A 27,059-nucleotide genomic window follows, 5' to 3' on the forward strand; every position below is an offset into this window, starting at 1 on the left:
CCGATGTTATGTATATTATAAAGAACATAAATTTTAACAGAAGGGGATAAAATAAAAATTATCACAGAAGCTCTAATACAGAGCTTTCATGGTCTTTTGCACCCCCCAAGAAAGGCACACCTCAGCTGGAGCCCAGTAGCTCAGCTGAAGCCACACAGCTGAAAGTGCTTTGCCATGGGCATCTTGTCTTACTATGCTCCACAGCTCCGAGTGACATGGTGTAGGGGTTCTTATTTACTCCATTTTCAGATAAGGAATCAGCCTTAGAATGATAAAATAGAAAGACCCTTATCAGGTTTTCTTTTGAAAGTCTCACTATGGCAGAGTAAACTGCAAAAATTCCATCAAAAAATGTGTTATTGGCCAAGCACAGTGGCACATGCCTGTAATCCCAGAAGCTCCGGAGGCTGAGGCAACAGAATTGTGAGTTCAAAGCCAGCAATTTAGTGAGGCCCTAAGCAACTCAATGAGACCCGGTCTCAAAATAAAAAAAATAAAAAGGGCTGAGGATGTGGCTTAGTTGTTAAGTGCCCCTTAGTTCAATCCCTAGTTCAGGAAAAAAAAAAATAGGTCTTTTTGAATCAAAACTTAAACTCTCAGAAGTATAAACAAAGTAAGAATTGTGAAGATGTGTAAGCACTGTTTTTATTTTTTTCTGATTTTCAATATTCACTAAACAATGTTTAAAATTAATATTTTATAACTCAAAATACACATGAATGAATTGTTTATAAAAATGACATCGTTAGAAGTAAAGCCACTTTGGCACTCATCCTCAATTCTGCTGGACCACCACCCCTTTTTCCCAGAAGCGACTGCCATTGTTTTCATTCAGATCTTTTCCTATGAAATACATTTGCACCCATAGGAAATATACATATTGTTTTGATGGAGTTTAAAAATGTCAACAGTATCAAATTATGTATATTGACCTGCAACTTACTTTTATTCATGTCTGATTGTTTTCCCTTTGATCTATTACAATAGAGCTGGATTAGCATTTAGGAAACCTGTCTTCTGTCCCATCTGTGTCACATGGCTGAAGCAATGAGCCATTCTCTTAATCTTCTAAGCCTACTTTCTTGCTGTATAGCCAACAATAGTTATTAAATGCCTGATAGAGATCAAGTACCTGCTAGATAATAGAGATAATAAATGAACATGACAAAGGCAGTCCAAGCCTTCAGAAGCTGAAATTCTGAAAAGATCAAGAGTTTAGACCACATTACCTTTAAATCCTCTGTTCCCAAGTTAGCATTCTATGATTTGGATAGGATTATATTCATATTCTGTGACCTGAGGCTAATACAACAAGGATTTCCAAATTACATGGAAAAGGCTCTGAAGTATTAAAGAATGAACACTATATGAACACTGGTAAAATAACTTTTTAATTCCGAAGTGACTTTTATTTATATTTATTCAGGTAATTCAATTGTACAACGAAGTTATTAGCATTATGAAATCCAATGTTTTGAAATATTTTCCCTCGGCAATTCTCTTTATTATAATTTTTATAATCTTGAAGAGATTCTCTTATCAGAAGATTTTCATGCATTCAGGTATTTTGCATGATGTCTAATGTGATCAGCAATAAAGGTTGCAATGAAATAGTAGCTATGATCATAACCCTAGAAGGCAAAAATACAGGAGATAACAGTTATCTACCATTTAGAAACATCAATATTAATAAGGACACTGAATAAATCTCTTTTGTTACTTAATTTGTTTATAAACAGCTAAAATATTATAAGTAAGGTTTAATCAAAATCAAAGTTCTCATACTTGTACTTAAACATTTTCACCGTGTATTAAAAGAGCAGTAGAAATATGAAGGAAAATGAAACATCCTGCATAGCCTAGTTTCTAAATGCCACAATGTATACGCAAAGAGGAAATAAAGCATTAATTCCATGTGCAGAATAGACATGTGGTCATATTGACAAGGATTAAAAGAAGTAAACTTAGAGCTTAGAAACATGAGCAAGACATTTTAGTTCGACAAGCGATGCATACTAATAATACTAAAATACAAAATAAGCACATATAAAAAATACAGAAAAAGAACATAAAAATGCCCCAAAGCTCTATGGTTTGGGAAGCCAAAAACGGCCACTATAAACCACACAAAGAACTCTACCTCCTACTGTAAAAGTATATCATAACCTTGAAGAGTAATTCATTAAACCCTGACATTCCTTAGCAATATATCAAATTGGGTAAAAAGTCAGCAAACCTTTTGAAAACTACTGTGAAACAGGAAAAAAGAAAAAAAAAGTAGTGTGCCAAGCAGGTGAAACAGAGCTCAGTCAACCCATCCATTAAAATTAGGGCATCAAAACCAGCACTGGTGTTGTAGCTCAGTGACAGAGTGTTTTCCTAGCATATGTGAGGCACTGGCTTCAATCCTTAGCACCACATAAAAATAAATAAGCAAAATAAAGGTATTGTGTCCATGTACAACTAAAAAAAATATTAAAAAGTAAAATGGAGAGGCAATCCTTTTCCCTTTGAGAACGAGAAAGTAGCAGCCTTCAAAGGTGGAAGAAAAATATTGATGTAGGAAGAAATTTCTAAGGGTGTTAAACACCAAATAATTTTGGAGATGGCCACCCACACTAAACACAAAAGAAACAAGGTAGAATAAACTGAAAAAGATAAAAGTCTTAGATTTCTTTTAAAGTTTTAAACAAGAAAATCATCTCTGAAGGATTTACTAGTTAAACTTTTCTAAAGCACATAAGAAATAAAAATAGATCTAATAAAAATATCACTGGAGTTTTAGGGAATAAGGCAAATCCCCAAGGTTTTGATGAATCAGTAAATATTTTCCATCTCTTATTTCCAGAGTTATATGGAATGTATATCATGGGAACAGCAGTTACTAAAGTTTTTTTTTTTTAGGTTTTCTTTTTTAATTTTTTATTGTGGGTTGTTCAAAACATTACAAATTTCTTGACATATCATATTCCACACTTTGATTCAAGTGGGTTATGAACTCCCACCTTCACCCCATACCCAGATTGCAGAATCACATCAGTTACACATCCATTGATTTACAAATTGCCATACTAGTGTCTGTTGTGCTCCGCTGCGCTGCCTTTCCCGTCCTCCCCCCTCCCCCCTCCCCACCTCTCCCCTTAAAGTTTTAATGTAAAATCATCAAAGTAATTTAAAAGCAAACTATCTTCTATTGTGGAAGTGAATCTGACAGGAGGTTGTCAAGATCAAGGCTGAGACCTGGAGTTACTTGGTATGACATTTCTCAGATCAGCTCTAGATGTTAAATTTCGAGCTAAAAAGCAGATTTTTGTTTAAATTTCTATTAGTTATTGATGGATCTTTATTCATTTTTATTTATTTATATGTGGTGTTGAGAATCAAACCCAGTGCCTCACACATGCTAGGCAAGCAATCTACCACTGAGCCACAACCCCAGCCCAAGAGCAGATTCTTATATAAAGAAAGAAATTTAAGAATTGTTAAACAAATACTTGATTTCTAGGCCACAAAACCTTTGCAATTGAGGACTAAGTAGTATCTGCCATTTTTCACAGATCAAAAACATGGATCTGAGAGAAAATAGGCAGAGATGTGGGGAACAGATGCCTCAAAAGATTTGTGTGAGAAAACCCTAATGGACTGAGAATGCCCTATTTTTATCCTTCATTTCATGGAAGCTAAAGGCCTTGCAGTTTCCAACATGATAGACAGCCACTGTTGCTTTTATTATTATTCTTTGAGAAGTTCCACGGTACAAGAAAGTGCCAGTTTTGAGCTTGCAGGAATGCACTGCAAGAAAACAGTACTTCATCCTAACTCCAAATCAAATGTCTTTAACTTCCATAATGATATTTAAAGGAAGATTCACTTTTATGAGAAAACAGAAAATCCTAGTTATGAGGGACCAAGAACGATTTTTTTTTTAAATGTCAATATAGAGGCAAGCGAACAAATTTCAACTATTGGTATACATTTAGAGCTAACTGTGTCATCCTTGATTAGTTTCAAGTCCTGTTTATAACTGTTATTAAGTGGGGTGGCTTTCTTTATTATCTTCAGTTTTATCACTAATGAGTTGGGTTGGTATGTTAAGCAGCTTGTGCAATTGCCTATACTTAGTGACACTTGAAGGGATCTTACTTTCCTCTTCTACCTCACACTTTAAATGGAAAAATCCTTGGTAGTAAAATTCTGACTCCAGGAGTATAAAAATAAACACATTCTTTCATTCTTGACTCTCAGAAAGAAGCAGTGCTTCAGCAGCTATGATGGACATTTACTCTAACAGGCAGTGTTTTGCTATATATTTTCTAAACCCAATTAGAAAAGTTGGGATATGAATCTCCAGGTTGTTAAGTCTCTTCAGAGTACTAACAAGCAGCCTGTTGAAAGGTATTCATTTGCTTACTTAACAAACACTGACAGTTCACAGGCTAGATAACTGTGCTAACAGAATACACAAATGAGTGTGAAAATCCTATATTTCTAGAGCATTCTGCATGTTCTTACTTGTCTATTAAGAGGCAAATCATGTGTACAGTTTACCCAACTTCATTCCTTTACCTCTTTAATGGTGTCAAATGCTCACAACTTATGCTCTCTCAACTATCTAAAAAAAACAAAAAAACTATTGTTTGAAATGGCAGAATTAGCACATGGGGATTTTTTTTCCAAATAATTTTCCTTTTTATATTTTGGCATCTGGGAACCTACACTGGGAAAAAAAAAAAAAACATTATGTAGCAGAATTCTGATAGCTAGTATATAAAGATCAAATCTTAAGATCTTAAGAAGCCTCAGCTAAAATAGCCTTTGAATCTTCAAAAAAGTTCTGAGACTTCAGGAGACCAGATAGCTTCTTTTTCTGGTCTCCAAAAGGGAATACTATTTCTGCAAGTTTCATCAGTGTTAGGTCAGTGAATTTTTTTCATTACATAACTTCAATAACTAAATATAAGAACCATTAGGCCCTTCCCTTTTGAGGCCATGATCTGATCTTTGAATACTTGCTCTCAGAATTCTGCTGTCTTTTGTTATTTTTAGTTTAGATTACCTGAAATCGAGATATAAAAAGAAAAATTATATGAAAAATTAGTCCCCTGCACTAATTACATTCTCAATTTTTTGACAGTTGACAAAGTATATATAAAAATTGTGAGCATTTAACACCATTAATAAGAGGTAAAGGAATGGGCTTGTATAATCATGCACCATTGTTATAATTTTCTTTCTCCTTCTTTACATCATTTATGTATATATACCCCTTGTCATTTTCATATTATTTTTTTCACAGCTTCTATTTCAGAAAGAAACACAGTTATACTGTACTTATCATCAAATGATAAAGCAGTTGATGAAACTCTCAGACCTCAGGTAATCTGAGGTCAATGGAAGGTTTTAGAAAATCTGAAAGTAGCCTCTCTGGAGCCACTACTCAAGCATGTCCACTAAGTTGTTGATCCAATTACAACAAATCCAATCTACTTTAGAACATGTAGTTCACTCTTCCTGACCTTGCTGTTAAGGAAACTGAACAAAAAATTGTGCCTGAGTTCAAGACTGATTATGAATTTAATACTTTTTTCTTTTTTTTCAGAAAAATTTATTGCTCAGTCTTGACTCCTCATAAGTATAGCCAGCCACTTTTTTTTTTTTTTTTAATGGTTCTGGGGATTGAACCCAGGGGTACTCTACCAATGAGCTATATCCCTAGCCCTTTTGACTTTATAGATTGATTGATTGATTGAGACAGGGTCTCACTAAGTTGCAAGGTTGGCCTCTAACCTGCAATCCTCCTGCCTAGATATGCGCCACCATGTCTGGCTCAGACAACCACATTTTCTTCATTGATTGGGATATATGTATTTTAGAAAAAAATAGGTAGATTTATTTTTTTCCTCTCCTGTGTGTTAACTTGAGGCTGCTTTTGTAACTCCAGAGATTTTCAGATTTTGTTGGCAGGCAGGAACTTTTGTCTATAGAAACAACAGAATTTCTTGGCATAGGACAAGGCAATCCAACAGAGCTAATGCCAAGAGTTAAGGTTATTTGGGAAAAAAAATATGGTTCAGTACGTCACTTATAGCTACAGTTAATATAGTTAAATGCACTACTCCACTTATAATCAAACTGGTATATGGATTTCTCAAGGAGTTGATCTAAAATGTTAATTGTGATGGTAAAATGTTCAAATAAACCTAGAAAATATTCTATTACTTAAGGATGAAAATTCAAGAGACAACAAGATATATATATATATATATATATATATATATATATATATATATATCTCAAAAAAATATATACACACACACACACATATATATACATATGTGTGTGTGTGTGTATATATATATATATTTTTTTTCCCATATGTTCAAAATATCCTTGTAAAGGACGTTGCTAAGATCTACTACATAAACTATAGAGACAGCAGGTTATGTACATTTTCTCTGGTGCTAGCTCTTACTCCATTCCTTTGCTCCTAGGATCACATCATGTTGCCTGGGAATGGCTAGACAGATGACAGAGGACAGCATTTGTAGTCATGACTTTGCTTCTAGTCCCCATTCTACCAGATACTAGTTGTTTGACCTTAGATAAATAGGCTACCTCTCTGAGACTGTCTCCTCATCTGTAAAACAGATGGACAGGAAAGAAATGATCTCTCATTTGGTGGTGTAACGACTGCAAATGAGTTAAAGCCATGAAAACATTTTGTAAACTATAAGGAACCACATTACACACTGACTACATTTATTTGAACATTTACCATCATAATTACAATGGCTGATACATTACTCTTAAACATGAATCAAAAATGTTTTTAAAAAATCAGCATTGTGTATGATTTTCAGTGTTCATTACTCACCCTGAAATAGATTCTGTTTATATTATGCTCTGAAGATTATGAATACTTTTTTAAAAAAGCAGAATTTCTTTACTTAAAACTACAGTACTTCAGTGAAGGAAAATCTCCAATCCAACTGAAATTCAGGAATTATTTTTAAATCACTGGGAGTAGTACAACAAAGTAGCATAAAGGTCAAATAATGCAAAGCACATATATGAGAGGAACAATGCTCAGTTTCTAAGGCTAAGATGTGCATATGAAATGCAGAGTAACGAACAGAAAAGCTTGTCCTTATTCTACTGTATCAGGGTGCATGTGTAAAGAACGATATGTTCACTTATGTTAGTGACTCAGTGTCATTCAAGTATTAAGTCCTGACAGTAGGGAGAAAATTAAATAATTTTCATTGCCTAAAGCTTTCCTATTTCTATCAAATTGGGTCTCAGATATCATGAATTTAATAGGAAAGCTTTCACTTCTAGAGTCTTAATATAGTTGAACTATCTGACTAGAAAATAGTAACTTTATATTCTAAAATAAAGAGATTTACTATGGAATCCTGTTTTTTAGATTTATTATTTAGAATATCTTAAGTTTCCTAGTACTTACCTCCTGTAATCTAAAAACAACAGGGATTTTCTTTTCTGAAGAGGCAGAAATAAAATGTTCAGGGAGTAGCTGTCCATCTAGCAAAAATTGGTCATCTTTCCCTTGATCAATTAGTATGTCAAGCTGAGTATCTGGATAGGACTTTACAAGATACGTCGCATCATATGCCTGAAAGAGGAAATATTGAAAACTAAATTTAAAAGTGCATAAGAAGATAGTCTTCTGAATATAGTATGCCAAGATCAAAAGAAAATTTAAAGTTATTTAAGCTCTGAGGCTGCTTACATCAGACATATGATTTAAAATTTAGTAATAAAGTGATATTTCTTGGTTAAGTTAGAAGTAATTTTTATTTTGAAATAAAAATATAAATAAACCATTAGCAAAATAAAAAGTAGCCTCAGAGCATCTTTCATGACTCAATAAAATTAGAAATATGGGTTTTGTGATGGTTGTTAGGTACAGTCATCTCTCAGTATCTGTGGGGAACTGGTTCTAAAGGTCTCTCAAACACCCAGTATGTGTGGATGCTAAAGTTCCTTACATATTGCTATAGTATTTGTATAGAGACTACACACATTATTCTGCATTCTTTAAATCATCTTTAGATTACTTATATAATTCTACGTGTAAGTTTATTCTCCGCTCTAGAGCCTTAATTCAAGGGGTTAGGCATATATCTATGGTGTGTAAGCTTTTTAAAAACTTGGAAACTTAAGAACAAGTATTAACGTTATCTAGGACCTACCTTCCATTTATTTTCATCTGTTCCCAAATATCCGCTAAAGACTTTTTTGCCCCAAGGACAATGCACTGGGTTGCAAATTGGCGCAAATGCTGACACAGACTTCAGAAAGAAAGGAAATTCAAAAATAAGTTTAATTTTGCTAAATCAAATATGAATAGATATTTTCAACTAGCTTAAAAATTAACTTGCAATGAAAATCCCTGTGAACAATTTTTCTTTTGATATATTACAGGCCTCCACTGTACACCTCTCCATAATACAGTCTTTTGTATACTCTAAGAGAGCTAATAATTATAGGTGCCCAAATAACATAAAACCATGGGTTTATTTAATGAAGGTATAAACAAAAGTTTGTGTTCAGAGTTTCTACTACTTTTTCCCCTGAAAACTAGTCCATACTAATATGAAACAGCTCATTCTTACCTTAGTGAACATATTATTACACCTGAGACATTATTTCTCTTAAACAGTGAAAGAAAGCAGTGAGGAGGAATACCTTCAACATGACAAAATTTTTAACTCAATTTTGTGTTTTGTACAATGTTGCTTTTTTCTTTTTTTAGAATTTTTTAATATTTATTTTTTAGTTTTTTCAGTGGACACAACATCTTTATTTTTATTTTTATGCAGTGCTGAGGATCGAACCCTGCGCGTGCCAGGCGAGTGCACTATCGCTTGAGCCACATCCCCAGACCCTACAATGTTGTTTTCCATTGGATAAAGGTACAAAGATGGAATCTCTCAGCTTTAGAATATTTATCAATGTATATATTTAACAATACCTTTATTAAAAACAAGTAGATTTTATACAAAAAATTTAAAGTTGCTTTTATACCTCAGACACAATAAACTAACTGCCTTATATTCACAAAATAGAAAATAAAATCCTGTTTCCACTGTTATACTATGAAATTGCTATGAGAAATATTTTCATTTCTTAGTAGCACATCTAAAGTAAATAATCTTTACTACAAGTGTAAAAAGTTCTGGTTCAATCCCCATCATTGCAAAAATAGAAACAAACAAGGAAAAGACATCTTTACTAAGGGAATTAAATGGGTTAAACAAACCTTGCTATACAGAGTAGCTTTATAATTTTAAAAACAGAAGTAATCTTAAGATGATCATTGCTTTGACATTTCCTTTTCAACTCTTGAAATATGCTCTGCACAGAATGACACTCCATATGTGGTGGTTACTAATCGTGGCTCACTTAAACAAACAAAAATGTAAAGCTATAAAGCTTCAAATAATAGGAAAAGCTGAAAATGATGTTTTTCAATCATGCTCTAATTCAGTTTACATGTAGATGCATTAAGATAAAATTCTTAAATTTCTACAAATCATGAATATTTTCTTTAACCTCAAAAAATTAAGTAAATTTTTCAAAGATTCCTGGCAAAAGTATAAATAAATGACAAACTGTCACAATAACATTAATCAAATATAACAACTTTTAGAGGGAAAAATGTGTTCAAAACTAGAGTTTGAATAAAAGTAATGGAAAAAATAAGCTACATTTTATAAACTTCTAGTAGGCCAACTAGAAACCACTCTGATGGAATTCCTATGCTTCTGATTCTATAACATGTCATGTAATCAAACTTAATACCCTCTGTCAATACCCTGAAATTCCCAACACTTAGAAAAAGTTTAATCCCAATACTACAACATTATCATAATTTTCACATCTGAGAATTCCTAATATCATATTATTTAAGAAAAATATTTATCCTTAGGCTTTGGTAATCTTACTTTATATTTTCCAGGATTTTTCAAAGCACAAATCAGAGCTCCATGACCTCCCATAGAGTGGCCAAAAATAGACATCCTTTGGGGGTCCACTGGAAAATTGGCATTTATGAGTTGTGGAAGCTAGAAAGAATTTAAATATGACAAAAATTATCAGAGAAAGTAAGTTTAGGCTTTTTCAAAGTTATATAAAATAATTACACAATATCCAAATCACATTCTTAACATGTTTTCAGCTGATAAAGACTAAAGAAAAATAAAAACAAAAACTCAGGTAGACAATAGTTGTTAATATCACTCAGAATAACATAGGACATAGAATTCTTTAAAAGCAACTTTATAGGAAGATTATGCAGAAAGAGCCTTTAAAATGTTCCAAACTTTTCACCTAGTAATTTCACATTTTAGAATACATTTCAAGGGAAAAATCCTTAGGGGTAAAAAATTATGTACAAAGACAATTAATATAGTAACATTTGTTATGGTAAAAAAATATACACAAAAACATAATGTATTATTTTCCAATGTAAAATGTTTATTTCATTTGGCAGAATATTATTTAATTATTAAAATAAGAATAATACTGGTATTTACTTTCTATAATTAAAATAAAGAAAAGCAAAAAAATTATAATTATGTGAAAATTAATCACAGAAAAAACTGCAATATACTAAAACACAACTATTATTCAGAGTGTAAGACTTATTTGTCATTAAAATTTTAATTATTGAGTTTTTATGATGTAATAAAATCATAAAATTTTTTAAAAATGCATAAACTGTACATAAATATTATGAATAGAAGTAATGCTTTACCACTTATCCTTTCTAACTAAGCCTTGTTTTATCACTATGAAATACATTTGAATGAACCACCTGTCAGGAAATCAAAGGTTATTGCTTATTCTATTTTCTTTGATAAGCTGGATAATATATACATTCTCAATAACTATTAAAATCTTTAAATTCATACTTAGTATTAATTTAAACTGCAGCAAATATCATTATAACATTAGTAAACTTTGCAATCTTCACTAAGGTAGTTCATAAAAATATATGAAATAGATTCACCAATACCATACTCTAATTTCAAATTCTGAGAACTGGAAGGACTTTGTGTCTAAAATTAAACTCTTTACAATTATCATTCAATAATTAAACTACTAATTAAATCACCTCCTCCGTTACATAAGAGTACATTCTGTAGTTAGTCTTCCAAGGATCTTCAGTGGCATTCACATAAAACCCAGCACCAGTGCCAAAGTCCCAGCTCTCATCTTCCCCTTTAATATTGCAGCCACCTGTCAAGAAAAAATCTGGTATTTTTATCCACTCTCTGGTAATTTATTTAATAATGTACTTTTAGATAAATATGCAAATCCATTTGCATTATAGCTGTTTAGGAGCTCTCTCTTTTGGAGTACTTGGTAAGACTGTATTCCTGGACCTCCTGGCCTGGTATAGGGACCATGTGACTAGTTCTGGCCAATAAGGTGAGAGGGAATGACCTGCCAAACAGAATTCAGCTTCCAAGGTAAGGCTCATTATCTTTCTTTGTTCATGAAGTTCCATCTATGGATTCTGAATATATGTTTCCTGTTTTATAGTAAGTGTCCATAAAGAAGTTATCTTTCAGAACTATATAGAGAGCCCCTTCCTAATAACCCACCCCCTCTACTCTATTTCTTTAATTCTCTTTACTACTGTGACAAGCTTGTGCTCAATTTTCTATCTTGAAGAAAAAGTCTTCTAATGTGCTCTGATATAATTCCCTCCTGCTTCCACTTTTCACTCAGAGCATGGTATTTTAGAGTCATGATGTCACTTGAAAGATTTAAGAGATAATAGCAAAAAATGAAACAAATTATATAATGTACATACCATTTATAACTTAGTCCTTAAATATTTAAATTTTTATAGAAAATCTGTAGCAAGAATACTTACGAGGGCTGGTGTCTGGAGCAATGACAACAAGGCCATGTTCTGAGGCAGCTTGATGATAACCAGATTTTGATATAAAATTCTGTTCTGTGCAAGTTAAACCTGGAGATCAAAAGCACTGTTACTGTTATCTCGTGTTATACTGTGAATAGTTTAGAAACTTTTAACCTTTTTATAGTACAGGAAAACAAGTTCACTTGTTGTTATTATTTTGCTGTAGATATAAGTTGAGTAAGATTTAAGTTCCCTTTCTTACAAAATTTATAATAGTATAAATCTAAGAACCATCATAGGTTAAATGATTCCATCATTATCCTTTCAAAGTCACTTCCTAAATTTTCAAACCTGAAACTCTTTGGACCAGATGTGCTTGGGAATTCAGAAAATTTCAAACATATAATGGCAATATAGGGCATATGTTCAACAGGAAAACAAGCCCAGCAGGGTATACTGTCCAGTAAGTTGAATGAAAACAATTATAAAAATACTACATCAATTGTTACATTACTAAAATTGATAAATTAGCTGAAAGTGTTATTATATCAGCATAAAAACTTAAGTATTCACAGTAAAAAAAAAGCTAATACTATGGCTATCATAACACAAAGAACTTAAATATACAGATAGTTCTCAGCAAAAATCCTATAATTTCTCACTGACCTAAAAGGAGAACAACAATGAACATAATATCTTTCTTAAATTCAGTTTTAGCCCCAGTTTTTAGAACAGTTTCTGTCATTTTTCCTAGTTCTGTGCATTTCAGTCATGTGATAAAGAGATAACTTAATTCTCTTACCATAGGTTCCTAAGACTATGGATGACATGAGAATGACCAAGAATGAACCAGCAATAAATTCTTGAACTAAGCACCACCTGATAGCCCTTTTCTAGCAGTCAGTGCAAAATACTGCATCTGATTATTAGCAATATCAAAACTTATTGATATGCATGAGGAAATATGGACTATAAAACACTTTTATAGTTGCTAATTAAATTCCCATAATAGAGAGCACAGAGACTTATAGTGTGCCCATATATATTGGTTAAATTAATAATCAACAGTAAGACACAAAGTTACAAATATCATTATGGGCATTTATGCTTAAACTCTGTTAGGACATAGACTTTCATCAGTCATGGCAGAGCAATAAAGTGGTTTGTCTACCTTATTTATTTATAATTGTATAAATCAAAGCACCATCATAGGCTAAATGATTACATCATTATCCTTTCAAAGTCACTTCCTAAATTTTCAATCCTGAAATTCTTTGGACCAGATGTGCTTGGGAATTCAAAAAATTTCAAATGTATAATGGCAATATGGGGCATATGCTCAACAGGAAAACAAACCCAGTATTGTTCAGTAAGTTGAATGAAAACAAGTAAACACTCTGAAATCCTTTTGTCATCATTTCTCAAGGGCATTGGTCAGACCATCTTACCTTTTTTTAGAAAATCAAGACTTAATTTCCAAGGTCTATCTGTTCTTCAGAATCTCACTGAGAAAACTCTTCTGCCATTTAATGTTCTTGCCAGTATGTTTTCCAGTCAACTGAGTCATAGCATGATGAAGAACTGCCCCCACTACTGTCAAAGTTCACCATTTTGCAGACCTCAATGTAAATGTGTTCAAAGGAGAAAGGGTAATAGGGTAGAAAGCAGGGGTCTGGGATTTCAGATGGGATCTGTTTCTAAGTGTCACTCAGCCTTTTACTAACCAACTTAAAAATTCTGAGTCTGAGTTCCTTCATTGGAAAAATGGAGAATGCCACCTCTTTCTATATCATAAGAAGATTAAATGTGATTAGATGTGATGATTTTTGAATTGGGTCTCGGATAGACCAAATAGTACCCTGCACTTGAGAAATGAAAATCTGTTAGGTGACAGTTGGAATGCAAATTCCTTGATTAAAGTAGGGAGAGTGAATTGTAGAGGCACAGAAATGAAGATAATTCAACCAGAAGGATTACTCATTAAGAGTACATAGATAGTTACTAATTATAATCTTTTCAACCTAGGAGCTCTGGAGGCTAAGGTAGGAAGATTCCAAAGTCAAAGCTAGCCTCAGCAACTTAGTGAGTCCTGAGCAACTTGGCTGGGGATGTTTCTCAGTGGTTAAGTGCCCCTTGGGTTCAATCCCTAGTACAAAAAAAAAAAGAAGGAAAAAAAAAAACAAAACCAATAAACCAAAAAACTACTCAATCAACCTCATCTATATGAAGAGATAAATTTTTTTTGGCAACAACACTACTGAGCAATTCAATTAAATGATTATTAGTATACTCACGGCTCTGCAGCCATAACATTTTTTATCACCTCAAAAAGAAACCCAATGCCCATTAGCTGCCATTCACCATTTGTTCTACTTACAGCCTCCAGACCCAGGCTACTCTACCTTCTGCCCCTATGGATTTGCCTATTCTGGGCATGTCATATAAGGGGAATTTAACAATATGTTGTCTTTGGTGGATGGATTCTTTCACTTAGAATGTTTTCAAAGTACAACCACATTGTGGCATATATGAAGGCTTCATTAATTTTGTTTCTTAATAATATTCTACTACATTTTATTTATTATTTTATCGGTTGGTAGATATCTGGTTTGTTCCTAGTTTTGGGCTATTACAAATAATGTGCTATGAATGTTCATATTTCTGTCTGTGTATACGTTTTCAATCCTCTTGGGTTGTATAGCTAATGAAAGAATGTTGTGACAGTCATCTTAATTTGCCAAAGACAGGAATCACCACATGGGGACTATCTTTGAAGACTTCTTTAGATGTTCTGATTTTAGCTAATCTGTCAACTTTAGCAACTTACTGGTAAGTAAACACTTTGATATCCTTTTGTCATCATTTCTCAAGGGTGCTGGTCAGACAATCTTACCTTTTTTTAGAAAATCAAGACTTAATTACCAAGGTCTATCTGTTCAGAATCTCACTAAGGAAACTGTTCTGCCATTTAATATAAATAAAACAAAAATTCTATATTTTACCCCCAAAAAGCTCAACTAATCTGTTTTTATACATTTCAATTTTGGTTAGGAATTAATCTGATCTCAGATTAAGTGTTTAACCAAAAGTTATGACTTTAGTAGCTCTCGTCAGAAACAATGCAAAAAGAACAGAGACTGAATACACATCTGGACTGTGAGTCAGAAAACCTGCTCAACCTTACACTGTTATGTGACTTTGGGCAGTATTCAGCTTCTGTGGGCCTCAGTTTTCTTTCTATGAATTACATGATACCTAAGGTTATATTTAGCTACATATTACTATGTATTCTATAACAATTAAATGTCTAATTTTGTTGCTATTGCTATTTGCCAAGAAAAACTGGTGTTCTTCATTTGGTCATCGAAGTGCTTTGTTGAATTAAAATGAGATATATAACTAAGTCTTTTTTCTAAAGTGAACATTTATTCTCATTTCAAATTGGTGCTTGGGGCGTTTCCTTGATATACATACATAGGGAGGATTTATTAAATAAATGTTGTAAGAACCTATTTTAAAGAAACAACAGCTCTCCATGACACAATTTGGGTGCCATAACTCTCTCCTTGTAACTCTTTCTTATAAAGATGAAGTGCTAATATCTTGTGAAAGAGAAATTAGCATAGAGGTTCAAAACTACTAGTGTCAAAGTCTTACTCTCTCACAAATCTATTGTACAGTCTGATTAGGAGTATTATCCAATGAGTAAGAAGCGTTAGTGTTCTTTGTGACTTTCTAGATTGTTGCAAGAGAAGCTCTATAGAGGCCAGTTAAAATATTATAGAGAACACTGCAGGAAGGTACTTGTCTGTGGTCTACAATTAGTGTACCATGGTGCTCTGGTTCCATCTAATAGTGTTCTATTTGGCAAAGTCTCTACAAACTGCAGAAACGCTTGGGCAGGTATAAGTTAAATAAGTAACTTTCTAAACCTTCACCTTTGAGCCCAGGACTGTACATTCTCTACAAAGTAACTTGGTCTAATTGAAAAAAGAGTGAAGTAAATCTAATTCCACAGGTCTGAAGTTTTCTTAAGATAAAATTACAAAGCAGGTGATGATAAGCCTCTATTTTATAAGAGGCTCAGAAAGCATACCAGTGAGTCAAAGTTAAAAGGTAAGAAAAGCCAGTTAAAAGGAAATTGCTTTATAAAACTCAAATGTATAATACTCACCAGACAACCAATACAGTGCAGGGCACTTTCCACTTTCTGCCTTTGGTGGTAAGTAAATAGCAAATTTCATTTTGCACTTCAGCTCAACACTATAATTTTAACAACAATCATCACAACAAAATATTAATGCCCTTTATTAATCAAGTCAGAGACAAAATAATTAAGCACTATGTAAAAAGTAAAATATATAATACAGGTCTAAAAAAAGTGGTTGAATATCTAAACTAAGTACTTCACCTAGGCTTAAGGAATATATTGTCCCTTAAAGAAAGAAGAAAACCTGTTGGGCATAATGATTAACCAATGTAAGGCTCTGCTTGGAATGGCACAGTGTCATTTTGAATAGAATAAATTTAAAAATAAATGTATACCTCATTGTAGCACTTCTATTATTAAAAAAGAAAAATTGTTCCTATTTATAAAGGGATGTATGAAATATATCAGCTTTGATAAAAAATTAATTGCAAATATTTTAAATTACATGCTGGTTCAGGAGCACCGAAATGTTCCACATCCTTAATCTGTTTTTTCATCATAATATTTTATCACAATCACTATTATCACAAGTAAGATAATTTTGATAAAAACCATAGAATATTCCCATATAAACAGGCATTTATGCAACCCTGACCTTGCAGATGGAGTTTTAAATTTACTGCTTCAGAATAGCTCTTTTAAAAAACTGTTACACATATACTTTAAATAATAACAACAAATAGTAAATAGTTCTACAAACTCTATATGAAACTAGTTTTTCCCCACCCTACAACCTTTTCATTTGGCGCATTCAAGAGATGATCCATTTACCTCTTATAGCTAATTCTTCTAGCATTTACCCTATATCTATGACAGGTCTTCATTTACTCCTTGATTTTTCAGTTTTAGTTATTATTTACTGAATTTCCATTATGGAAGAATTTTATTTAACTTCCCTACCTTTGTTCTCTGTACCTCCCTACATTTCTCCTCGCCACATCCTCTCAATATACAATTTTAGTTGATCAGTACGAAGAAGCTATAAATGCTATTTAGAGATGAACCATGTAGTATGCCAGAACTACCTCCCTCTCCTTTTAATGTTTTTTTGTTTTCACTGATTTTTTTATTCTTTTTGTTACTTGACTATGTTGACTTTTTAGGTACAGACTCCCACAAAGACCCCATCATTGCTAGTGAGAAATTTTCTGTACGCTCCTTTCCATTCTCTGAAAATGTTTGCTTTTATTTTTCTACCCTATTTTAAACATCTTTTCCTGTGGATGATTAGAAGTCATAAAAATTTTCTGGCAGCTGTTTTTAGGTCTTCAACTAATGTTAGGGAAATTAAGCTGTCTTCTTTCATGATATACCACATCAGATCCATGACCAATTCCAGAATATCTGTTATCAACTGGCTTAATAAAAAGTGCACAGTCATGTTCCAGGATAGTTGGTGCCTTAAAACCTTTTTGTAAACTTAAAAATTTGTTAAGAGGAATAAAAAGATGTTAAAAAAGAAAAGAAAAGAAAAGGAAAGGAAAGAAGGAAGGAAGGAAGGAAGGAAGGAAGGAAGGAAAGAAAGAAAGAAAACACAAAGTAAGTGGCACACGCAGGGGAAAAAAAACTGATAAGAGAGTAGATCTCATGTTTAGCATTTTTACCACAATACTAATTAAAAAAAAAAAAAGGCCTATTTCAAGCAGCTGTGTTATAAATGAGGTCTAAAGCATATTTCAAACAGTGGTATGATTATCACTAACATAAAAGGAAAAACAAAAAAACAGAATTATCAAGTATACTTCTGAAACTTCTGTTCCTATCATGTCATTACGATGCTGCTCAATTACCAAAAGAACAGAATGTCATATACAGAAATTTGTTATTGAGATGGGGATAGGGAGAAGGATCAGGCCATAACTACCAGGCACACAAAACTTTAAGGCTGTGCCTCTCTTCAAAGTTCCCCCACCTTCAAAGGGAGCAAAGCAGAAGCAAAACTATTAAATGGTTAGTAGGATCCTGGAGCACACAAAGGATTACATTCCAGAACAATTCTTGAAAGATAACTCTGAATGACACAGGATTATACAATAAATAGATTACAGGAACTTAAGTTTATAGTTCTCTACCTTCTGACTTGAAGGTAGAGAAACAAACTCAGAAGGTAATCATAAGCTTATTAATCAATGGTAAAATTCAAAGCCTAACTTTAGACAAAATTCTAACCTATCTTAGAATACCTGAGAAATCATAAGTATATATTCTCTAAGACCACAGAACATCTCTCCTCAGTGTCTGCGTTCAATTCTGTCTTTCTGGGTGTGTACTGACTGCCTCTGCTTCATAAATCAGCCTGTGCCTCTTACTGGTGTGTTTTGAAATTCGTCTTGCTGCAGATATTAAGGTAGTTGTTGTCCTGAGTTGAGGTCCCCTTCTTCCAAGGACCTCCTTGGACCCCTTTCCCAGTGACATTAATGACACTGAGTTTATTTTATCACTACTTCAACATCAAAAATCCCCTTCACCCAGTTTCATAAATTTCCTCTCAAATACAATTAATTCTATTTCATTTTCTAAAAATGAAACCTCATCAAAGCAGTACTATTCAATAGGATTTTCTACAATAATGAAAATGTTCCATATCTATACTGTCCAATATGGCAAATTCTAGTCACACATTAGCTAAAAATGTTCTCAGAATTTTTAATGGCCCCATAGACGTTTTCATAAAGTTTTACAAGGCCATCAACACAAATCTGGAAGGTATTCTTTGTTAGGCTCCACAGTCCAACCCCTACAGAATTAAGTTTGGTGAAACTGTCATATAGATAACAAGAGAAACCACATTCAAAAGTGAAATGATATACCAAAATATATAAATATTTGTTTAAAATTAGGCAAAACAAATCAAATTGAACGAGATATCTAAAGCTGTGTACATCTTCTTAATAGTTACCTGTCATGTTCAAATACTTTCTGTAATCCTCCAAAGCACTTGTTGCTGGAAATCTGTTTCAATGCCATTCTTTTCCTACTAGTGAAGATTAATCTCATTAATTTCTAAAAAAGACTTAGTTCCTGAAAACTTGAAATGAAACTCATTGTTTCCAGATCAATTATCTAAATACACAACTGTCTTCCATCCAGAATTTTTTCACATGCCATTTTTCTGATAAATAACATTTTGAAACTAACTTTCATATTCACATTTATATTTGTTACTTGTACTTGATTCTCGAAAATTTTAATACCTTGTCATACCATTAATAATTTACTATTGCAGACTGCCCCAGATTTAAAAAAAAAAAAAAAAAAAATCTCAAGTTAGTAATCGACCAGTTCAGTAGATTAAAAAATATTAACAGTCTACCTGTCAACTGTAACAAAGAAGTCAAGGAATGGGTATTTTTAATTATGGTTGATTTTAAAACAGAAGGAAGATGATGTGCCTATAATTATTTTGATGACAATATAACATTATTGATGATTAACATTATGATAGGTATTTTTCAATATGCTAAACCAGATCAAATTATTCATCCTCTGAGAGCTTTTGAGAAAAAGTGATACATAAACTTTAGATTAATATTTCTCCTTTTAAATCAAACCAACATAGATCTGTTATTAGGGAATAAAAAGAACAGCTTGTTGTACAACATAGGTCTGCTATTTTCTAAATAAAAAGAACAGCTTGTTTTTAGGAAATTTTGAAGTTTATCACTTAATTTTTCTTTTCTCTCAAACAGATCTTTTTAATTGTCATATAAAAGTAATTTCAAACTTACATGTAAAATGTTACACGTTATATTTTAATAGTAAATACATGGAAATAATTGGAAAACCATTTATCTGTTGAGCAAAGAGGAATGAAACTGATTATAATGTGTATCTCTCAAGGGAATATTACCTTCCCATTCCTAGAAGCATTACATTAAAATATAAAATGATAAGTTCTATATACTAAATAAAAAGTCCAGATACCAGAAACAGATATTACCTCTCTGGTGGTTTTCTTCAGTGAAATGTACTACTATAGGCTGATCAGCTGCAGCTTTAGTATTATTCTTACAAAGGTATGTTAATAATAATCTTAAAAAGCAAATTTGGAAATGTCTTTGCAAAATTCCAAGTGAGAACAGTTTCAATCCTGTCTTCAAGCAATCCCTTCAGTAAGTCCAAATACTTAATTTTATATTAGAAAAATGGGATTTAAACTCAGGAAGTCTGACATCAGAGCCCCTTCTCTTAGCTGTTTTGCTGTCCTGCCTCTGTAGAGGATCATTAAGTACTTAAAAAAAAAAAAAAAGACAACCAAAACTTGACTGGATTCTATGGGATTAGGGTATTACAATTCCAAAGAGAGAAATTAACATCTCTTCCACTAGTTTTTGTTTTCAAACTATAAAAAAAAATCCTTAAATGACAAATTGTTTCATAAGATGTTATTTTATTACATTTTACTTCAGTTTTTCTTATTCATGATCCTATCTTAAAGAATAAAATTATGCAGGGGGGATACTGTATAATATTTATATACATAAATCATGAGACCAAAGAATAAAATTCGCTAGATCATTCTACATGGGAATTTTCTTAAAGCTCTAGGAAGTATGTAGGCTTTATCAAAATATGGTACACTGGACACATATGGTACTTAAGGGGCACCTAATAATTACTATATTTCTTGAATTTGTGAATAATATTTTGAAGTTCTTAGATACTATGTGAAACTTCTAAAAATCACCTTGTCCTTTATTTGTATCACATACTTTGTTATTCATTAATTTTAATAAACCACAAGTCGTCTATTTCCTCTGCTCTTTGAATATTCCTTAATTAAAATAATATTCCTTAATCAAAACTAAATACTATTCATTTGGCCAGAAAAAACATGGTTAAAGTATTTTTTAAAAAATTGGGAGAATGTTTTTTAAAAAAGCCATCTTTTAAAGTCCCCCCCACATAACTTGTTTTATAAACTACCTTCAATTACAAATTAAGAACAATGTTAAGTTTAACAACAACAAAAAAAGGACATAAACTAGGAATTAACATGATATATAATATATAATTATAAAACGCTAGGTAGTTATATTTTTCAATAGAAATTGTCTACGTGAAAAACAACAGATGTTTTAAACAAGTTATTATTATTTTTTTTCCATTTAACCCATAAACAATGAAAGCTAAGTTTACCTGTCCAATTGCTACTTGCTTTTTAGTCTGCAGTGAAGGGCAGATGATCCTGAAAAAAGACCAAATGGATTATAAATTACAAAGTTTCTTATAGCACCATTACAAAGATTATGATGAAGCTGAAAAAGTCCTATTGTCTACAGCACACAGAGTTAAAGAGGCAAGAGAAAAGGAAATTGCAGAAAACGGAAAAGAATCCTTAAGAAAATTCACAGAGAAGGGTTTAGTAGCTTTTTCAGACCTCAACAAGTTCCTTAAAAAGTTAGAAAACATAGTTGGGTGCAGTGGCTCACGCCTTTAATCCCAGCTGCTCAGGAGGTTGAGGCAGGGGAATCTCAAGTTCAAAAGCCAGCCTCAGCAACTGCGAGGCCCTAAGCAACTCAGTGAGACCCTGTCTCTAAATAAAATACAAAATAGAGACGGGGATGTGGCCCAGTGGTCAAGTGTCCTTGAGTTCAATCCCTGGTACCTACCTCCCCACCCCCAAAAGAGTTAGAAAACATGAACTCCAATTCTGAAAGGTTTTCATTAAGAATGCTCATGGTGTATTATCTATTTACAACCAAACTTATAATTTAAAAAAAGTAACAAGAAAACCATGAATATATTTCTGAAAAGTGACACCTCCTCAAGAAGAGTCTCAGACAGGTCCTCCTGGAGGTATCTAGAAGAAGGCAGTAAGACAACAGCTCCAAAAGTGTATTCCTGACCCAAGGACCTTCCAGTGGATAAGATGTGAAGGTAGACCATGATATTAATGATCTTCATCTTGTGTAGACCTGGGCTAATGTGTGTGTTTGTGCCTTTCTATTTAGTGAAATAGTTTAAAAAGTAAACAAAAATAAAAATTAGAAAAATATTATAGAATAAAGAGAAAAAAATATTTTTGTATAGCTGTACAATGCTTGGTTTTTAAAGTAAATTACAAAATTACAAAGTTTAAAAAGTAAAAAAGTTACAGTAAACTAAGATTAATTTATTACTGAAGAAAAATACTTTTTAGAAAGTCTACGGCAGTATACACAACATCCTGGGACTTCATGTTCACTCACCACTCACTGACTCACCCAGAGCAACTTCCTTCCAGTCCTGGAATCTCCTTTCATAGCAAGTAGCATATACTGGTATACCATTTTTATCTTTTATCCTGTATTTTTACTGTATCTTTCCTATATATGTATGCAAATAGTTTTACTGTACCTTTCCTCTTGATATATAAAGTTACCATTGTGATACAACTACCTACAGTATCTGTACAGTAATATGCTGTTTATAGACAAGGAGCAATAGGCTATATACTATCTAGGTTTGTGTGGGGACATTCTGTGATATCCACACAATAATGAAATCACCTAATGATCCTTTTCTCAGATAATATCCCAGTGTTAAGCAAGGCACCACTGCACCTATTTGCCACAAGCCCTGGTAACTGGTCAAAATCTTTCTTGGAATAAGAGTACTATGAAGACTTTTTTTTTTCTTTTTAAACAAATAAAAAGAAGTGTTAAGGTATAACTTGGAAATATGCAGTCAACTACTGAGAGTCAAGAAAAGAGAAGTAAGGACTAAGAGAGTAGAGGAAGATGGATTTATCTAGCTAAGAATTGTGGGTCAAATTTGTAATGTTAGCAGGAAAAAGGAGAGAAGAGATGAAGGAGGGAGGCAGACTAAAGGTCTATGAGTTTACTACACATGGTGTTAAAACTGACTTATGAACTATGCTAAAGTGACCGATATTAAGTAAAATATACATATGGAAATTTACATAGTACCAATTGTGTGTCATTTGTCTGATATATGTTTCATTTAGGTTGTAATATAGATATATATTTAGGTCTATAACAGATTTTGTAGGAGAAATGGGGTACTAAGAACCAGTTTAAAAAAAAGAAAAAACAGGTAAACACTAAAACAAACAAAAACCAACCCGCCCCCTTCCCCCAAAAACCACCCTCAAGACCAAACCATTTTATAGTGCACCACCAATTCCCCCAACTGGCACTGTAAAATGTATCCAACTGTTCTAGAAAGTTCATGAATGGTGTCTGGAAAAGAAAGGTTCACTGAACATGGCTTGAACATGTCAAGCCAATCAGTAAAAACTATTAAAGATCATTGGGGTTGTAGACAAGTGGTTGACTGACTGCCTCAAACGTGTGAGGCACTGGGTTTGATCTTCAGCACCACATAAAAAAATAAAATAAAGATATTGTGTCCATCTACAATATTTTAAAAAACTGTTAAAGACAGTAAATATTCTTTATTCATAACATACCCACTTTCTAAAAGGTCAAACAGTCAAATCTTACTGTTTTCTTATTGAAGCTAAATGTCATCCAGAAATTCAGGTTCTTTGTATTTTTGCCCATTCTTTCCATTTTCTCGCAAGTCTCAAAAGTTTTCTTTATATCTACAGGCAGAGCAACAATAATCCCCAAATCTGAAATGCTCCAAAATCTGAAAGTTGGGTGCACAAGACACCACAATTGGAAAACTCTGCACCATGAAACTTTTGCTTTATGAATAGAATTATTTAAAATATTGTATAAAATTACCTCTGGGCTTTGTATATGAGGTATGTGAAACAGAAGTGAATTCTGTTTTGGTTCCATCCCCAAGATATCTCATTATGTATCTTCAAATAGTTCAAAATCTGAAATTCAAAACACTTCTGGTTCTAAGCATTTTGGATATGGGATAGTCAACTGTTACTTGTGGTTTTGGTTACCATTCTGACTTCTTGAATTTGTATCTACTTCATTTCCAATATGTCCCACACTACCGATTATTAACAACCTGAACAGTTCTCTGCAAAACAACAGACTGCAGCACCAACTGCTGGCTGCAACTTGTTTTTTCATATTTGAAATGTTTCAACATTGCCTGTTGAGAGCCACAGCCGAAGGGGCCCCAGCAAACTTCCAGCTGCCAGCAAACTTCCAGCTGCCGGCTGATGATTGGCTCACAGCGGCCCCAGCAACATCTAGCTGATTGTTTGGGTACTAAAAATGTAAAAGTTTGATCAGGGGTAACTACTGCTGCTGTACCATTATTTGACCCATCAGTGAATATATTTGGAGCATTCATGATAGGTGTTTTTATCTTTGTGTGCTAATAATACATCATCCATATAGTGAAATATTTGTAGTTCAGGATTTTGATATCTAAGTGGCTGGATTACTTTGTTAACATAAATTTGACACATAGTTGGGCTGTTAGCCATCCCTTGAGGGAGTACTTTCCATTCATATCTCTGATCAGGACCTTCATGATTCAGTGCAGGGATAGTAAATGCAAAACGTGGACTATCCTCAGGATGAATTGGAATTGAAAAAAAAACAATCTTTAATATCTATAACTAAAACATACCAGGTTTTTGGCAAAGCAGACAACTGAGGAATCCCTGATTGAGCAGGTCCCATAATAACCATCTCATTATTAATGGCTCTTAAATCTTGCAATAATCTCCATTTACCAGATTTCTTTTTGATGACAAAAACAGGAGTATTATGGGGAGATACAGAAGGTTGTATATGTCCTTCTGCTAATTGTTGTTTGACCAGGTCATGGGCTGCTTGTATCTTTTCTTTAGTCAGGGGCCACTGAGGAACCCATACTGGTCTTTCTGATTTCCAAGTAATTTTTATTGTCTCAGTGGCCCTTTCTGAAAATCCAACCCATGTCTGTCTGTTCCTTGATCTATTTGTATTGGTGCTGCTATACCTTGTTCTTGTTTTTCTAATCTTTTTCCTTTCCTAAAACCTTGTCTAGTCATAATAGTGGGTGCATTTTGGTTGATGTTATTTGTTAATGTCAAACCTAATTGATCTAGGACATCTCGTCCCCGTAAATTTACGGGAAGATGATCCAATACATATGGCTGTATAGTTCCTTCACATCCTTCAGGATCCTTCCAATCTAATACCATTGCACTTCTATGGGGATTAGTTGCCACTCCTAGGCCTCGAAGCGTTTGAGTGGCTTGTTGTGCTGATAACGCCAAGGTCGCGGGTTTGTTCCCCGTACGGGCCACCAAATGCCGCAGTCTGGCTGGGCACAATCAGGAGCCACTTGTCAAAAGAAACTAACTTTATTTTTAGAACCACATACGCCAAACAAAACAGCCTCTCAGGAAAAACCCTCAGAGCCTCAACTGCCACCACCGGCTTTCCACAAGCCTCTCTCTCCCCCCCCAAGCTTCTCTCCACCTCCCACAATCCTCCTGCTCTTGAGGCCGATTGGCTGGGTCACGTGGGCGGAGCCAAAAAAGTCCCCCAATGAGCAGCTCCGTGGTCTGAAAGGGCAGGGAAACAGCCCAATGAGCATCACCGCAGAGGAGCCAATCAGCTAGATGTTGCTGGGGCCGCTGTGAGCCAATCATCAGCTGGCAGCTGGAAGTTTGCTGGGGCCCCTTCGGCTGTGGCTCTCAACAATTGCCCTTTTAACTCCCACTACCACCAATTCCAATTATATATAAGATATTAAAACTCAGCCTCCTACTTTCCTTCTAGTATGTCCCACTACAATTCTAGCCTAGGATTTTAATCCATTTAACTTAATGATCAATGGAGCCAAGAGGACCTACTTGAAATTGTTGTCATTTAATTTGAATGCTGTCTCCCTGATAACCCCATCTGAAATGGTGTCCGGTTCCCTACTGAACTCAGAGGTCATTTTACAACCTGAACTATTATCAGGCAATCCAAAGATGCAGGTCCCCCTGGGCACTTCCTTCAGCGCGTGCGAAGGTAGCCTGTCGTATCCCCAACGTGTGTGGGCTACTCCCTTGGCCCTCTGAGGGCGCCAGCATTGCGCCGAGGGAGGCCCCTTTCCTCGGTAGAATAGGAACACTTTTACTCGGTGTGGTGGCAGCGCATGTAGACAGAGGGAACTGTTTCTGTAAAAGGGAAAACACTGTCCACTGTAGCGGGCACTAGACAACCAGAAGCTTCTCCGGGATGCAGCACGCCGAGCACCCCGGGTCACACACTGTTAGGAGCTCGGTGCAGGTAAATGGATTAGGGAGAGGAGCCATGCTGAAGCCAGATTTAAAATTAGGTAGTCAGTGTAGTTAGGTAAATCGGGTCTAATATCGAGTGAAATCTAAAATGGAGGCCGTGCGGAGAATGACTCAGGGAAAACACAGGACAACTCATGGAATGTTAATGAAGTCCGGAAAAGGCCCTAGGCCAAAGTCCACCTCAAAGAAATGTTAATGTACAGCCCCCAGCAAAAAGGTGCTGACTCAAGTCCTTCCTGACCAGATTACTTCTTTGGCCCACCTGTGTCCCACCCCTGGGTCCTTCCCACCTACATTCCATCACTGAAAGAACTATAAAAAGGGGAGACAACATCCCTTCCACGGATTCCACCTCTTGGGTCCCCTTCTTCCTCCGGGAGAAGTCTTTTCTGCTGTCCTTTAATAAACTTCTAATTTCTACTCTGACCTTGCCTCGGCGTGCTTCTTTGGTGTTATTCTTCAACATTGGGGAAGCAAGAACTCGTCACCGGTCAACAGCGGTAACAATGCCTGGGACAAAGTCTGGCCTAGCGCCACAGTTTGGCAGCGTTCGGGCGCCGTCGCGTGCGAGCCGCCATCTGCGCCGCAGGCCCCGGCGTCAGCACGACCAAGCCTGGTTTGCAGCTGCTGCTCTAGACCCAAGCTGGCCGAGGACATTTGCTGTTTTACCCTTACCCAGTCTTACCTACCGCGGAGGCAAGGGTGCCGGTGGGGACGCAAGACGCGGCAGGGAGGGGAGGGCGGAGCCTCAACATGGCCGCTGGGGACCCGGCCCGGCCTGCCCCCGCCCA

The 27,059-nt window shown here is 34.4% G+C and overlaps 1 protein-coding gene across 2 annotated transcripts; it reads right to left on the reverse strand.

Moving 5' to 3' along the window:
* Positions 1-1,383: 1,383 nt before the first annotated feature.
* On the reverse strand, positions 1,384-27,059 carry Esd (esterase D). Of its 2 annotated transcripts, none has more exons than XM_027928962.2 (10): positions 26,954-27,059; positions 21,249-21,297; positions 19,009-19,083; positions 16,074-16,162; positions 11,909-12,007; positions 11,141-11,265; positions 9,969-10,088; positions 8,214-8,312; positions 7,466-7,633; positions 1,384-1,631 (listed from the first exon to the last, which is right to left on the reverse strand). In XM_027928962.2, the coding sequence occupies exons 3-10, from the start codon at positions 19,074-19,076 to the stop codon at positions 1,551-1,553; spliced, it is 849 nt and encodes a 282-aa protein (XP_027784763.2). In that variant the 5' UTR covers positions 19,077-19,083; positions 21,249-21,297; positions 26,954-27,059; the 3' UTR covers positions 1,384-1,550. The 2 variants fall into 2 exon arrangements, with proteins under 2 accessions (XP_027784763.2, XP_027784765.2); XM_027928964.2 differs by having other exon boundaries at positions 19,009-19,086.

Source organism: Marmota flaviventris, chromosome 4, assembly GCF_047511675.1.
Source record: "Marmota flaviventris isolate mMarFla1 chromosome 4, mMarFla1.hap1, whole genome shotgun sequence".
In the NCBI taxonomy this organism is placed as follows: domain Eukaryota; kingdom Metazoa; phylum Chordata; class Mammalia; order Rodentia; family Sciuridae; genus Marmota; species Marmota flaviventris.